General features: G+C 38.7%; 1 protein-coding gene across 4 annotated transcripts; it reads right to left on the bottom strand.

Annotated features, from left to right (window-relative positions):
• Positions 1-389: 389 nt before the first annotated feature.
• LOC308665758 (protein zyg-11 homolog B-like) lies at positions 390-13,104 on the bottom strand. 4 transcript variants are annotated; one of them, XM_081323943.1, is made up of 14 exons: positions 12,905-13,104; positions 10,335-10,500; positions 8,257-9,011; positions 7,390-7,530; positions 7,043-7,219; positions 6,344-6,408; positions 4,706-4,805; positions 4,575-4,628; positions 4,306-4,467; positions 4,173-4,220; positions 3,303-3,530; positions 3,160-3,221; positions 2,124-2,221; positions 390-1,275 (listed from the first exon to the last, which is right to left on the bottom strand). In XM_081323943.1, exons 1-14 carry the CDS (start codon positions 12,971-12,973, stop codon positions 1,082-1,084), a joined length of 2,319 nt encoding a protein of 772 aa, XP_081180069.1. In that variant the 5' UTR covers positions 12,974-13,104; the 3' UTR covers positions 390-1,081. The 4 variants fall into 4 exon arrangements, with proteins under 4 accessions (XP_081180069.1, XP_081180070.1, XP_081180072.1 ...); XM_081323944.1 differs by having other exon boundaries at positions 3,303-3,500; XM_081323946.1 differs by having other exon boundaries at positions 7,390-7,523; positions 8,316-9,011.
• Between the last annotated feature and the right edge of the window lie 913 nt (positions 13,105-14,017).

Below are 14,017 nucleotides of genomic sequence, written 5' to 3'. Positions count from 1 at the left end.
TTGCCTTTCCATTAATGAGTTGTGGTCAACTTTAACTATTCATAAAATGTACCCTATTTTAGCACACACCCTTCTAGAGTGCATGAGATAGTTTGATTTTTCTTCATACGTTTTCCCTTACCCCATTTTTCCTCAGATACATTGCTTTAACAGTACTAGCAGCTTCCCATAAGATAAATTCAGCATCTACTTTATTTTCTTCTCACAACAATTAATCCAAGCCACCCAACTTTGGGAGAATGTAAATGTTACATCCAGTGTCAATAATAGCAAAAATAAAACTCACTTCTACATGGTTAGCTACCATATAATGAATTTGACCTTATGAAAGCTTTATTTTGCATTATGACCAATTTTATTGAACACAGAAACATGGAGTCAGTTTGAAATACCATAATTGACAAATATATTTTATTAGATAAAACCTAAAAAGTATCTTGAAAGATTTTTCCCACTCATAGAAAAATAATTTGTAAACCCAGAAAAAAAATGCAGTAACAAAGTGGTTTATATTACATCATGGCAAACATATATGTACAATAGACTAAAGCCAGAATCTCTTCTTTGGTCATGCACAACAGTGTATCATTGTGGCTTGTGACTGACCCCGTTGTTTGCTGCAGACTCAGAAACAAATCCACATTTCCTTATCCAGAACGTGCCCCTACAATTTACAATTTTTAAAAAAAGATTTTACCCTAAGTCAGTAAACATTAAGCTGTTCTTATTTTGTCTCAGCAATCAGTGAGCAATATCAATTCTACTACTTATGGAGAATGGACAATAAAGCGAAAAGATTCTAGTAAGAAAAGACATTATTTCAAAGCCTCCATTTGCAGAGCCTTGGACTTCCCAATTACTTTTATAAAAACTGGCATCTTTCTTCAAAGCTTGCATGTTAAAACTACTAAGCAATTTTCTTTAAAGTCGGTCTTTGCTCTATTTGTCAACATACAAGAGCCATAAGTTAGTTACAGAAGACTTGAAAAAGATACAAGGGCCATCTTGATAAAAACAAAAATTGTGAAACGGATCACCAGAACAGCCATCAACACTATATGGCAGAGGTAAAGATATGACTTCATTTATCAAGTTGAATGGATTGTAGGTCTTTTAGATGTTTAGGCTTCCCATAATACTTTATATGAGTTTCCACATAACTTAATACTTCGGTTATTAGATACCGGACATCAGGATCACTCTGGTCATTTTCTTTGATATTATATAAATGCTGTAATCCATTCTCTTCTATTAACATTGCACAGTATTTGGCAGCTAAGAAGAAATAAGACCACTAATTAGCATCTTCAACATAAATGGGACATTGTTAAAATATGAGTGTTAGAGGTTTTGTCAAAAACATAGTATGCTGCAACAGAATCAACTTTGTCTTCAGTATCACTAAAACTGCAAATCATGCTGATTTACAATTCCACTCAAGATTCAGACATAAGGCAAATACATTTCAGTGATTTGGAAATATCTGTCAGGTTCATATACTTCTCCCCCTACTTCTTCTTGCTCATAAGAACTCTTTATTATTTTTCATTTGTATGTAGGCTGCCCAACTTCAAAATGATTCTGGGCAGCTTCACGAAGTTCAAAGAAAGAACATTCTATTGAAAAAAGCCATCTATGGGGTGGGCTTTTTAACTTTCTCAATTAAAAGGAGCTCTCCAAAAACTTCCTGATCCAAGGTTTAGATCTCCAGATAATGCCATTCCAAAAAGTATATGCAGTGACAGAAGAGATTGATAATATTTTAAGCAAGCTGAGCCTATTGGAGTGCAGAAAATGCCTGAAGACTATGGGACAGGCAATTCCCCAAATGACCACCTCTAAACCATGGACCTGGAGGAACGTTGTCCTTGGGGTCGCGATGGGTTGGACATGACTTTGCAGCTAACAACAACAAACCATGTACGTTTGTACTTGACAATCAGCACCTTGAATTACAACCAGAAGCCGATTGGCAACTAGTACAACTCACGTAGCAGGATTGTTAAATTTGGCATTATTGTAATTGTGAATTGGTGCGACAGTTCCATCGTCAGTTTAAAAAGTTAAATAAACATCAAGCTTTTAAAAAATGGAAGTTTTAATGCTTATTGAAGAATACCTACGGGTTTTGCAACAGACATGCAGTATAGCCCACACAGCCCAGATCTGTACTCCAGGTAACGCAAAGCAGTCAAGCAGCGGGTAAAATGGTTTGAGGGATCTGAGAATTAAACAATATTTTGCAAACTTATCAGTTATAAAAAAATAAACATGAGCATATGTTATTAATTGATTTTGTGCTATCAGGTACTTGTATTCTGGCAAATTCTTAAATCATGAAGTCAATGAATCCACAACAACATTTGCATTTCTTAGATACCTATTAGTGCAATATGCTAATAGTGGAAGACTGGGCTACTACAATCCTGAATTAGTAGAGTTAATGGCTGGAGTTGTACAAATGCTTAATCCATTAAATCAGCAATAGGAAGAATATAAAATACTGAGGCGGTGTAGTAATGTTAATGGAGGAAAAAAGAATAAAGTCAGTTCCTCTTTTGCACCATAGGGACCCCAAGGAGAGAGAATTTTAAAAAATGGCTCATATCAACATCCGCTGCTCTTCTTACAAGTTGTATTTCTGAATCGTATGTATTATGCTACTAGCCAAATTAATGCTAACCTGAGTTTACCAACCAGCTTCTAAGAGGAAATCTTGGCTAACATTAAAGTTGGAACAGAAAGCAGAGAAAGAGGAAACATTTGTACTAAAGAGTTAAGGGCACTCAAATTTGCAGGCTTATTTCTAATGAGTTGAACATGAGCAATAATCTCCAGCACTTAGACTGCCCTTGGCTTTATAAATGTACACAAATGTGACCTTTAATTTGATCTGGTTAAAATTCTGGAATCTGATATTCATAAGTGTCAGATCAATAAATAGACATATGAATTAAAGATTTCTGTTTTACATCTTGTTCTCAGTGTATCTGATTTCCCTTGTTTTAATTATGTTTCATTAACAGATTATTTTAAAAATCATGTGGGGTGGGAAGCTTGCTTATGCCAGGAAAGGGATCCACTGGCACATGAGCAGGCAGCATACAGAGATGCAAGCAGTAAGTACAGAATTGTTCAAGATTTTAACAAACACTATACCTATAGGCTAGCAATGCTACCATCTTGCATTCTGGTGTTGGCCACTTCAAAAGGGTTGAATGCTGTAACAGAGAATACAAGTTTAAATACTTCGGTCAACCTTGAAAATGTTCAAGAGAGTTATAGTACTGAATGCACTATACCAGCTTTTCAATAAGGGATCTTCTCAGGTTTTGACTCAATGTCCAGGCTTGTTCACCTCTGGATAGCAAATTGGCCGTGATCCCAGCTGCAAAATAGCTGACTTCTATCTCAGCACTATTCAGAAGTTCACTGACATGATCCACGAAGTCCTTCTGCATTAGCCTGGGATGCAGCTCTCTCACCTCAGCCACGTTGTTCTTATTAGGATAGGGGGAAAAAGCACACAACTTTGAAAACAAGGCTTTAAGGAACCGATACTTACCTATGTAGATAGTCCTTGTTTAGTGACCCCCAACTCAGTCATTAAGTGAAGTGGTCACTAAACAAAATCCTGACTGTGCTTAATGATCCTACTTTAGCTTTCATTAATTTTTAGACTTGCAAAGATCATAGATGTGAGGATTGGGTACAAAGTCACTTTTTCATCACTGCTGCAACTGCAAATGGTTGCTGTATGAGGCAGTCGCTACATGAGGACTGTGTATTTTACCTTGACGGGGATGAGGATTAAAGGCGGAAGTAGATTTTGCAAAAGCTTAATACATCCATTCTACTCTTTTATTTTAGCATATTTTGCTCCTAAAACTTGCATTGCTCAAATGCAAGGAGGGTTTGAGTACTGCAAGTTATATGGCTGTCCTGAATTAAAGTAAAGCTTTGTGAACTCTGGAGGGCAAATGAAGGAAAACCTTACGGAAACTTTTTGGGGGGATTTTTTTTCAGTTGGCATCCCTAACTTTTTGTCATGGCTGGAGCAGAGAAGGCAAGGAAGAATACTCATAAAAAGATCTATTTACACCTTAAAAAAATAAAAGTCATGCTAATTTCATGAAATTATTTTTGTATGCCACACCTGATTTTGATCTTACCAGCAGGCCAAGAGCTTTGTGTTGTATAGATGAATCAGAAGAAAAAATCTGCAAAGAAAAAAATTAATAACTAAATGTATGTTGTGCTCTGTCATCTTATATAGTCTACCAGAGCAACGACTACCCTGTTTACCTCTAAAACGTCCAAGAAAAGTTCCAGTCCTTTGTTGTTCATAAAGTGTGCACACAGAGTTGGAGCTTCATCTGTGAGATTCCAAAGTGCACGAAGTGTAAAATGGAAAGTTGTATCTAATTCAGTCTGATTCGTTTTTTGTTCAATTATTTCAAGCAGTTTCTATAAAGGAAAAGGATAGCACTACAAATAGAACGATATAAAAGTACAGAAAAGTACAAATCCCTTGTCCCCTTAACTATTATAAAGGGGACACAGAGAGGACTCACCCCAACAACAATGTAGAGTTCTGCAGAAAGTTGTGCTGCTTGCTCATCTGAAAGCTAAAAACAAACCAGGATTTTAAAGGAATACGCCGGTGACCTAATGAAAATACTGGATTAAAAGTAAAGCCACATACCTTAAGTGCCAGGATAGAGATTACATTAACCGCAATTCTTTCTATATGTTCATTTTCCTGATTACAAAGCCACTGAACAAAAAATTTGGCAGCCACAAACCTACAATTTAAAAAGCATTTCATTTTTTCATCACATCCCACAGTTGTTAAACAACTATTTATCTACAGACAAAAATCTATTTTCTATTCTATTTAGAAGTGTAAAACTCTTTTGTTATAGTTGTTTGAGGTGAGGTGTCTTATAAATCTAGTTAATAAAATGCTAAATAAATAAATAAGAGAAAAACTACATTTTCTAAGAATTATGTATAACCCAGGAATATGATATGCATAACCCCTAGTCCTAGTAGGTATTTGTATTTTAAATTGAGCTGAATTAGGTTCAAAATAGGCTTTACTTTTTTTCTCTTAGGCATATTTAGCAATGTTTTCTTATCTAATATGCTCTGCTAAGAATTAACTTTAGAGGTTCAGTTGAAAGCAATTATCTAATCCCTGAATCAGGTAGTTGATTTGGACTCAATCAGCAAACTGAACACTTGTAAATCAATCTAACAATTTTGTAGCCTTTTGCACAGAATTATTTTTTTCAGAACAAATTAAATTAATGATCTGATGCACAGAAGTTTTACTATTTATAGATGCCAACAATTAGAATGCATGCATACAAAATTTAACCCCTGAACAACAGTTCCACTATGTTAAGGGACTTCTAAACATTTGTCTAGAATGAATAATTATAGAAAAGATACATGAACAATGCATTACTGGCACAGTATTTGTTTCAATCTGCCATCTATGGACTAAGACAGGAGATTTGATTATAAATGCAACGCTAGCCATGTATAAATTGCTTTTCTGTGTGGCACTCCACACATGTGGAAATTAGGCCTCATAAATATGCCAACCACTTAGTCCAGATTCTTAGTATTCCAATGATACATATTCAGAGGGCCAAATTTTGGTGAGATGTCACACAAAATCCCACAAAACATGGTTTGTTTATTGGCATCACATATGTAAAGGTAAAGGTTCCCCCGCACATGCGTGCTAGTCGTTTCCGACTCTAGGGGCCGGTGCTCATCTCCGTTTCAAAGCCAAAGAGCCAGCGCTTGTCTGAGGATGTCTCCGTGGTCATGTGGCCGGCATGACTAGATGCCAAAGGCGCACGGAACGATGTTACCTTCCCACCGTAGTGGTCCCTATTTTTCTATTTGCATTTTTACGTGCTTTCGAACTGCTAGGTTGGCAGAAGCTGGGACGAGTAACAGGCGCTCACTCTGCTACGCGGCACTCGGGATTCGACCCGCCAAACTGCCGACCTTCTGATCGACAAGCTCAGTGTCCTAACCCACTGAGCCACCGCGTCCCATAATCACATATGAATTGAATTTAAATTGAAATGGAATTAGCATGAGAACAGATTGTCAGTCTTTTCATTAGGAAGAGAGATTAATAAAGAATTACATGCTTGAAAAAGTAGAGATCTGAATTTTAATTTAGTAATGGGATATACAGTGTGTAAGAAGATAGCTTAATGTTACGGCATAAAAAGGGAAAACCTCTTTCATCCAGATTAAGGCTTCACTTTCAGTTGACCATTTGTACTGTGAAACATTCAAACAGAATGTCACTCGCCTATTAAATGGAACATCTTGGAGGATTCTGACACTAGATAATGAAAGAAGGCAATTCTTCTGGAGCTGTGTGGAAAGAAGAAGAAAAAAAGAGTCCAATATTATGAAAATGTGATGTTCATAACTTGAATTATTAGTTGTTCATAAAATGGTCAATTCAGAAGTGTATGCTTTTAGTCCTTTAAATCTTAAAGGAAAGGGAATTGTTAGTAAATAAAAATAAACAAATTAATGCTTTTGAATGGTGTATCAAACAACTTTTACAAATCCAGCTCTGCAGAAGCAGTGGGTAGGCCACAGAATCCTATGCAGCATATACCGATGAATGAAAAGCACAAGCAAAGGCTTTGCATTTTTCTCCCAGTGCAAGAAGAGATCAATGTAAGTGGAAAAAAACCAGTCTATTTCCACTGTCTCTGGCAACGAAATAGGACCTCCAGAGGCCTGTTGTTTCCTCAGCAAAGGAATTCAAAATCAGCTGCTCTAAGAACGTAGGAAGAGTGATTTGTGGCAATTTGTGTGCGTGTTTTACAGGGTATCTTACTCTATATCAGGGGTCTTCAAACTTGGCCCTTTTATGACTTGTGGACTTCAACTCCCAGAATTCCTCAGCCAGGCACGCTGGCTGAGGAATTCTGGGAGTTGAAGTCCACAAGTCATAAAAGAGCCACGTTTGAAGATCCCTGCTCTATATCCTTACCTGCCGTTGTTCAGGAAAAGTTTCCATGGCTTTAAGGAGCAGCTGAATCACACTGGAGAGCAGACGAACAGGCACGCCTGCTGCTAGGCCTTGCCTAGTTAAATTAAGGACACAGGCACTAGCTGTCAACTGTACTGCCAAATCCAAAGGGTGATTCCTCATCCCAATAATCACAAGCTGCAAGATGAAACATACAGTAATGAGAACTTTTAATACATTAGTTTGGTAAGAAAATAAATTGAAGGACATAAGCCCATTTGTATCTTTACATTTTAAATGATGATATTTATTGAATATGGTCAAACTTCAACATTTGGCAAGCAATTATGTCTTTCAAATTACCTTACCTTTAAAATTTCAGGCTTTGTAATTTTCATAAAACAAGTTTGTGTAAAAAGATGAAAGAAGGCCTCCTTCACAAATGCTGGCCTTTCATTGTAGCGTTTCAGAGCTTCTAAAATCTGCATTTCGTTTTCTCCCCCTGATACCTTTCAACATATGAAGATTTCATTCCTTTAGTATAACTGATCATAATAAATTTAGTAGTTAACATGAGTCTTGCAACAATAGACGGCAAACACCCAATCCTAAATAATACTTTAAGCCACAAAATCACTTTTGTCATTTTTCTCCCTTCCACACTAGGTTGAAAACAATTAAGCTGTACTGAGTTATGAGTTAATCAGCAAGGCTGATCAAGGAACAGACTTTAGACAAAAACTGATGTACAAGTTATGAGATATACAGTATATTACTTTCCCACCAAATGTATGGCTTACTTAGCTACTACTTGTATTAAAAATGAACCTAGATCAGCCTGTTACATTTTTGGAGGAAGTTCAGGGATTTGCCCAGCGTTTGTATAATGACCTTAAAATCAACCTTCAGGTTTTGTTAATATTAAATCAGATCTTTTTTTTCAGTTGAAGGAGGAAAATAATTTTTCAGCTAGCAACAGGCTTATCTGTTGGTTTGAGAACAGGCAAAATTCATACATCTTTTGTATAAGTACAAGAAGGCTATTAGTTATTTGGTTATTTTCTTTAAACTTTTTTTTAAATAACATAATCATCTTCAAGAAAGAAACTTGACTAATATCAATATTATTAGCTCTATGCTACAAATAAATTAACTAGAACTAAGGTTTTCAAATCATAAAGTCTTCTGGATTATCAATTATCACTCTAGCTGCAGTGCATGTTAGTGGTCCCAACCTTCATGCTTCCCTGTCCTGAAAGGAACTCTGTGAATCCAGCTTCTGTACCTAACAAACCTATAAATTGCATTTTCGGCCGCTGTCTGACAAACGCTTCTACGGCTTCATCAGTAATAGATTTGTTCCCTGAAATGTCCAGTGATACGAGATTAGGCAGAATGTCTTTTTGCCTTAGCAAACAAAAGGCAATCTCGGATCCAGAATGCTGATCCTCTGAGATATCAAGATGAACCAGATATTTTAGTCCTCTTATTATATCTAGGAATTTTGTGGTAGGCATTTTCAAACATTTCAAACTGTACATAGTTAGAGATTTCAGACGATTCCTGCAGGCAAGGAGCGCCGATATGTTTGTGATGGCAGTGTTGGATATATCCAAGTTTTCTAATCTTGGTAGGGTAGCAACGTCTGCTAGATGTTCATCCCTGAACAACACATTTGTAACACTCAAAGAACGAAGACTGGGGAATTGACTAAAGCATCTTTCATATGAATTTGTAGGAAAAAGAATTAATGAGTCCAAGACAAGACACTGGAGGTTGTTCTGGATCCATTTACTGCTTCCCAATCCACTCACGACATCCGCAATGGTAACAGTTTCATTCATTCCTGCCGCATCAAGCTGTACTAGCTTATGATGGCAGAAGGCTTTCTTGAAGGATTGGGCTGAGATTTTCGCTTTGCGGATACAAGCTTGCTTCAAACGAATTTGGTTTCCTTGGAAAATGCCCACTGTACCATCATTTAACAACTCTGGCAGTAAAGGGAAAAAAGGATATGCATCAGACCAAATAAAGTTCTGAAATCAGCCCAACTGTTCCCTATTTGCATATTAACGATAAAAGTGTCCACAAGTTAGAATAATAACTTTATGTCACTTTGAATATACACTTACTCAGCATACATTAAAATGAAATTTCATTGCATACAGCCCTCGAAGGGTCAAAATATGACAAAAATAAATAAGTACAGAATTATACATATAAGGTAAAGATAAAGGTTCCCCCGCGCATGCGTGCTAGTCGTTTCCAACTCTAGGGGGCGGTGCTCATCTCCGTTTCAAAGCCGAAGAGCCAGCGCTTGTCCGAGGACGTCTCCGTGGTCATGTGGCCGGCATGACTAGATGCCAAAGGCGCGCGGAACGCTGTTACCTTCCCACCGTAGTGGTCCCTAGTTTTCTACTTGCATTTTCACGTGCTTTCGAACTGCTAGGTTGGCAGAAGCTGGGACGAGTAACAGGCGCTCACTCTGCTACGTGGCACTCGGGATTTGACCCGCCAAACTGCTGACCTTCTGCTCGACAAACTCAGTGTCCTAACCCCACATATATTATATTACACAGAGAAACAACACAGTCTAGTTTGGATTATGTATACACGTGCATGGTGAGAAAAATGAATCTTGCAAGTTTACCAGACGGATGGCATAGGGAAGAAAGGTGTTACAGAATTGGGTAGTCCTGCTAGAAATACTCTGAAACCTCCCCCCAGAGGGGAGCGACAGAAACAGACCGTAAAGTGGGTCTGTGGGGTCTCTAATAATGCTCCGAGCGCTAAGCACATAGTGTTTATAAGCAGCATCAATTTAAACTTGACTCCTGATAATGCATATATGTCACTTCCTTGGCAGCACTACAAAAGTAGTTCACTACTTGCCTTCTTCCAGAATGTTTTTTTGCAACTTCACAGGTTAGCCAACAGCACTGATATTCGCAAGTGGCTACCCATCCAAGCACTAACTACAACCAATCATATTCAGTTTCCAAAATGAGCCAAGGTTAGCTAAAAACTGCCAGGTAGTAAAACTCTTATTAATAAAAGATACCTGTATTTTAAAAGTACTGCAAGCTAATCTCAAGTAATCCTCAAGTTTATGATAAAAATTGACACTGGATTGCCATTGTTAAGCAATGCATAATAACTATATGCGCTGCTGAATCATAGACTATTTTCCTAAATCCTTCAGAGCCCCAAAATATGAAATAAACAGAATTAAGAATTCTAATTTATGGGCAATCCCATATTCACAACCCTGCTTACTTAACATTCTGTCTCTTCTAGCCCAGAAATTTCTTACCTTGATAGGCCATTATTTGCAGCAATCGATCAGCTACTTCTTGTGGAAGCCTTTCGGATTCTTTCAAGCACAGTGACCCATCTGGCCTTTCTGTACAGAATTTTGCCAGATCAGCAACCAAGACATTCAAGCAGATGTCAACTAAAGAATACGGAGAAGCTTCTGCCTGCCATACATAAAATACATCGTGATATCAACCAGAAAATAATGTTCCAAGGATCAATTACGCTGCCAAGTTGTGTTTATATTACTCTAAGGCAAGATCTCCAAATAGACATAATATAGATATGAACTATCCAGCTTCAACAGGAGCATATGCCCACAGGTAGTCTTTGTTTAATGACTACTCATTCAGCAAATGCTTAAAGTTATTGTCAGCACTGAAGGACGACTTAGGAATTGACCTTGCAGTTGTATCCATTGGAACTTTTACTGCCAGCTTCTGACAAACAAGGTCAATGGGAAGCTGGCAGGTCACATGACTGCAGAATACCATGTGACCATGCAGGTTTTGCCTATTGTTGGCAGTTGGGACTATTGGAACTACCATCATTAAGTTGGTACAATCATGTGTCATCACACTTTATGATTGCATCACTTACTGACAAAGTTCCTTGTCCCAATTTCCATTGGTAACCAAGGACTACTTGTAATTTGTTTGTCTTTATATCAGTGTATCTGATATAGTGTCTCTTGACCCAGTTTATTGTTCATTTATTCATTATATTTGTAAGCTGCCCAGCTGTGGTTAGAAACTCAAATATCTCTGCTAAAAGAGCTTATATGAAATATTAGTAGAATCTGAAGATTCTGTGAGTTTAAAAAGCTAGTGAAAACTAATAAAGATAAACTAACTGTTCCAAAGTATAACCAAATCAGTATAGTATCATGACTCAAATACCATCTGTAAGAGCTGTGTTTTGGGCAACAAAATGATGTGTTAGTTCATTGTCTTTTCTGCATATCTTTCAGGCAGAAGTTTTAAATTGTCAACAGAGGACTCAATTGAGTCTCTTGTACAGTTCAAGCCCCAAAAGCTTTAGTTTCACTTAATTTGTGTTGCCAAAAGCTAAACAATGTAAAATGCTCTTATCACCGCTATAAACATTATTTATGTTTATGTTTAAAGAAGATCCTCACTGAACCACAGCCCATTTAAAGGCAACTTTTAGACCACTCAAGACTGAGTGGCTGTTGGGTGTTTGAATTGCCTGGATCTGCAGATATTCCATCTTTGACCTCCCCCCTTCAAGGTTGTTATGCAACCTGGGGCTTTTCCTGAAGTCACAATCCTGGACAATCCTGGATAAAGGCCTTTGCCCAACTCTGTTTTGTGCCTCAGTTGCACCTGTTCCTACATCAAGAGGCCCTAGTCACCTTGTGACTTGACTGCTGCAATACACTGTACATGGGGCTGCTCTTAAAAATCACCTGGCTTTGAAGACCTGGCTCTTCTCCCAGGCCTTTGGCAAGGCAGAGGCTCTTGCTTCCTCATCCTTGACAACTTTTATCTTTATGTTTTATTGAATTTTGATTGATTATTGTGAGCCACCCAGAGTTTTTTATTCATTTATTTTAATCCCATTTATATCCCGCCCTTCTCCGAAGACCCAGGGCGGCTTACAAACTAAGCACAAACCAATGTGCTTAGCAATAGCCTTCATTCTATGTATATGCCTGCTTATTAGGGCTATGGGGGGGGCAAGCGGCTTTATTACCAAGTCAGCTTATTGCCCCCCCCCCAACAATCTGGGTCCTCATTTTACCTACCTCGGAATGATGGAAGGCTGAGTCAACCTTGAGCCTGGTGGGACACGAACCTGCACTAATTGCAGGCAGCTGGTGTTACTTAAGAAGGCATTAGCCCACTGCTCCACCAAGGCTCTTGAGTTGCTCAGTGACCGGCAGCATACAAGTGTAGTACATTATTATTAATACAGAAGTAGTAAGGTGCTATTGATACAGATCTTAACCCAATGTTGCCAGCAAAAAGCAGGGAGCAAAAGCAGAATTTTCTTACGATTGCTGCCTTTAGGTAGCTTCTTTCCCTTAAAACCTGAAGACTACACCTTAGACCAGGGGTCTTCCAACTTGGCCCTTTTATGACTTGTGGACTTCAACTCCCAGAAGTCCTCTGCCAGTGTGCCTGGCTGAGGAATTCTGGGACTTGAAGTCCAGAAGTCATAAAAGGGCCAAGTTTGAAGACCCCTGCCCTTAGACATTATGACTCAAGCCCTACATTGCTGCAATGCCACCGGTAAACAAAGCTGAGCAAAGGGAACGTCCTAAAACGCTTCTTGCCTCCAGGAAATTCTATAAAGAATTTTATAAAGAAAAACGTCAAGCCTGTATGTTAAAAGATCTGAGCCCCCTGCCCGCCGCTACTCTGCCCGGCAACCGATTGCCGGGCATCTCCTGCTCCGAGGAAGAGATTCATTCGTCCTCGGAGCAACTTCGCCCCTCGACAGCCGCCCTTCTTGGCTTCTCTGGCTTTTCCTAAACACGCTCTCTCTTATCCTGTCCCTCTCGCTTCTCGCTCGGACTCCAGAACCGCCTCCCGCCCCGTTCACCTGCACAGCCGGACAATTTCCACAAATGATGAGGGGGGCTCGTTGGCGGAGCTGCAGGAAGCGCACCATTGCAAAGAAGCGGCATCAGACGGAAAGCGGGGAAGAAAAAAAAACCACCACCACCACCACCACCGGAAGCGGCCTGAGAAGAACAATCTTTAGCCGCCAAAACTAAGGCGCAGACGTCTTTTCGGTGTACGTAGTAAGTAGGCGATGGAAAGGATGTCTCGCTGACCAGTGAGCGGAATCGAGTGCCGAGCAATGGATGAACGAGATGGGTCCTACAGAAAGCCGATTTTTTGTTGTTGTTGAAAGTGTTGTGTGTGGTGTTATATATGCTTTTGTGTTGTATTGCTAAAGTGGGTTTAGGCTGAGAGGAAATAGATATCTTGGTTAGAATTACTTCGGGTGGGGTTTTTTTTTTAGATGCAGGAACGGTTTTAATAGGTTATTTGGACGTAGCGAATAGTTGTCTGGCTTCAGGGAATAAAGCAGAGTTAGTCCTAGTTTAGACCTAAATGAGAGATTATCAGAAATACCAGGATCTAGGATAGAACAAGTCTTGCTGAATAAGGCAAGAAAACTGAATGGAGGTGTCTGTTGTAAAGTCTTCAAGAATTGAGTTTGCAACAAATTGTAGTTAATCCAGATTATATGGGAGGGCACCAGGAAGTTCCAAACTATAAAACTAGACTAGGAAGTTGAAAAACATATTAGAGGGAGGTAATGCCAACACACTTCCATTTTATTATCAGGTAATTGGACATTTCCAAAGATCACCAGGAGGGCAGCCAAACTTGAAGAAGAGGTTCTACTAGTTCAGGGTTAGGCAACCTTGGCTCTTTCACAGTCATAAAAGAGCCAAGGTTGCCTACCCCTGTACTAGTTTGAGAAAAACTAGTTTTCCAGGTGTGCACAATTCCCTGAAACCTGAAGTACCTACAAGGCTAGATTACATTAAGATGTGGCTGGCTACTTTGTGGTTCAGTGTTTTGTGCCAAGGAATATATGCATTTTCTGTAAAAAAAATAATGGTTTCATTTTTTACACATATTGAGACTGGGAAGCTGTGTTGCTTCATCCAAATTTCTGTGATGACCAATTTAAAATTAA

The sequence above is a fragment of the Vipera berus genome (assembly GCF_964194415.1).
Source record: "Vipera berus genome assembly, chromosome: 3".
NCBI classification, from domain to species: domain Eukaryota; kingdom Metazoa; phylum Chordata; class Lepidosauria; order Squamata; family Viperidae; genus Vipera; species Vipera berus.
Note: the sequence above shows the minus strand (reverse complement) of the source record. Positions and strands in the feature narration are given on the sequence as shown.

Coding starts and splice junctions, on each gene's coding strand:
- LOC308665758 (XM_081323943.1), bottom strand. CDS start 12,973: ATGGTGCGCTTCCTGCAGCTCCGCCAACGAGCCCCCCTCATCATTTGT. Junction 7,220..7,389: donor CAAAGCCTGAAATTTTAAAG/GTAAGGTAATTT, acceptor TTCATCTTGCAG/CTTGTGATTATTGGGATGAG. Junction 1,276..2,123: donor GCATGTCTGTTGCAAAACCC/GTAGGTATTCTT, acceptor ATTTCTTCTTAG/CTGCCAAATACTGTGCAATG.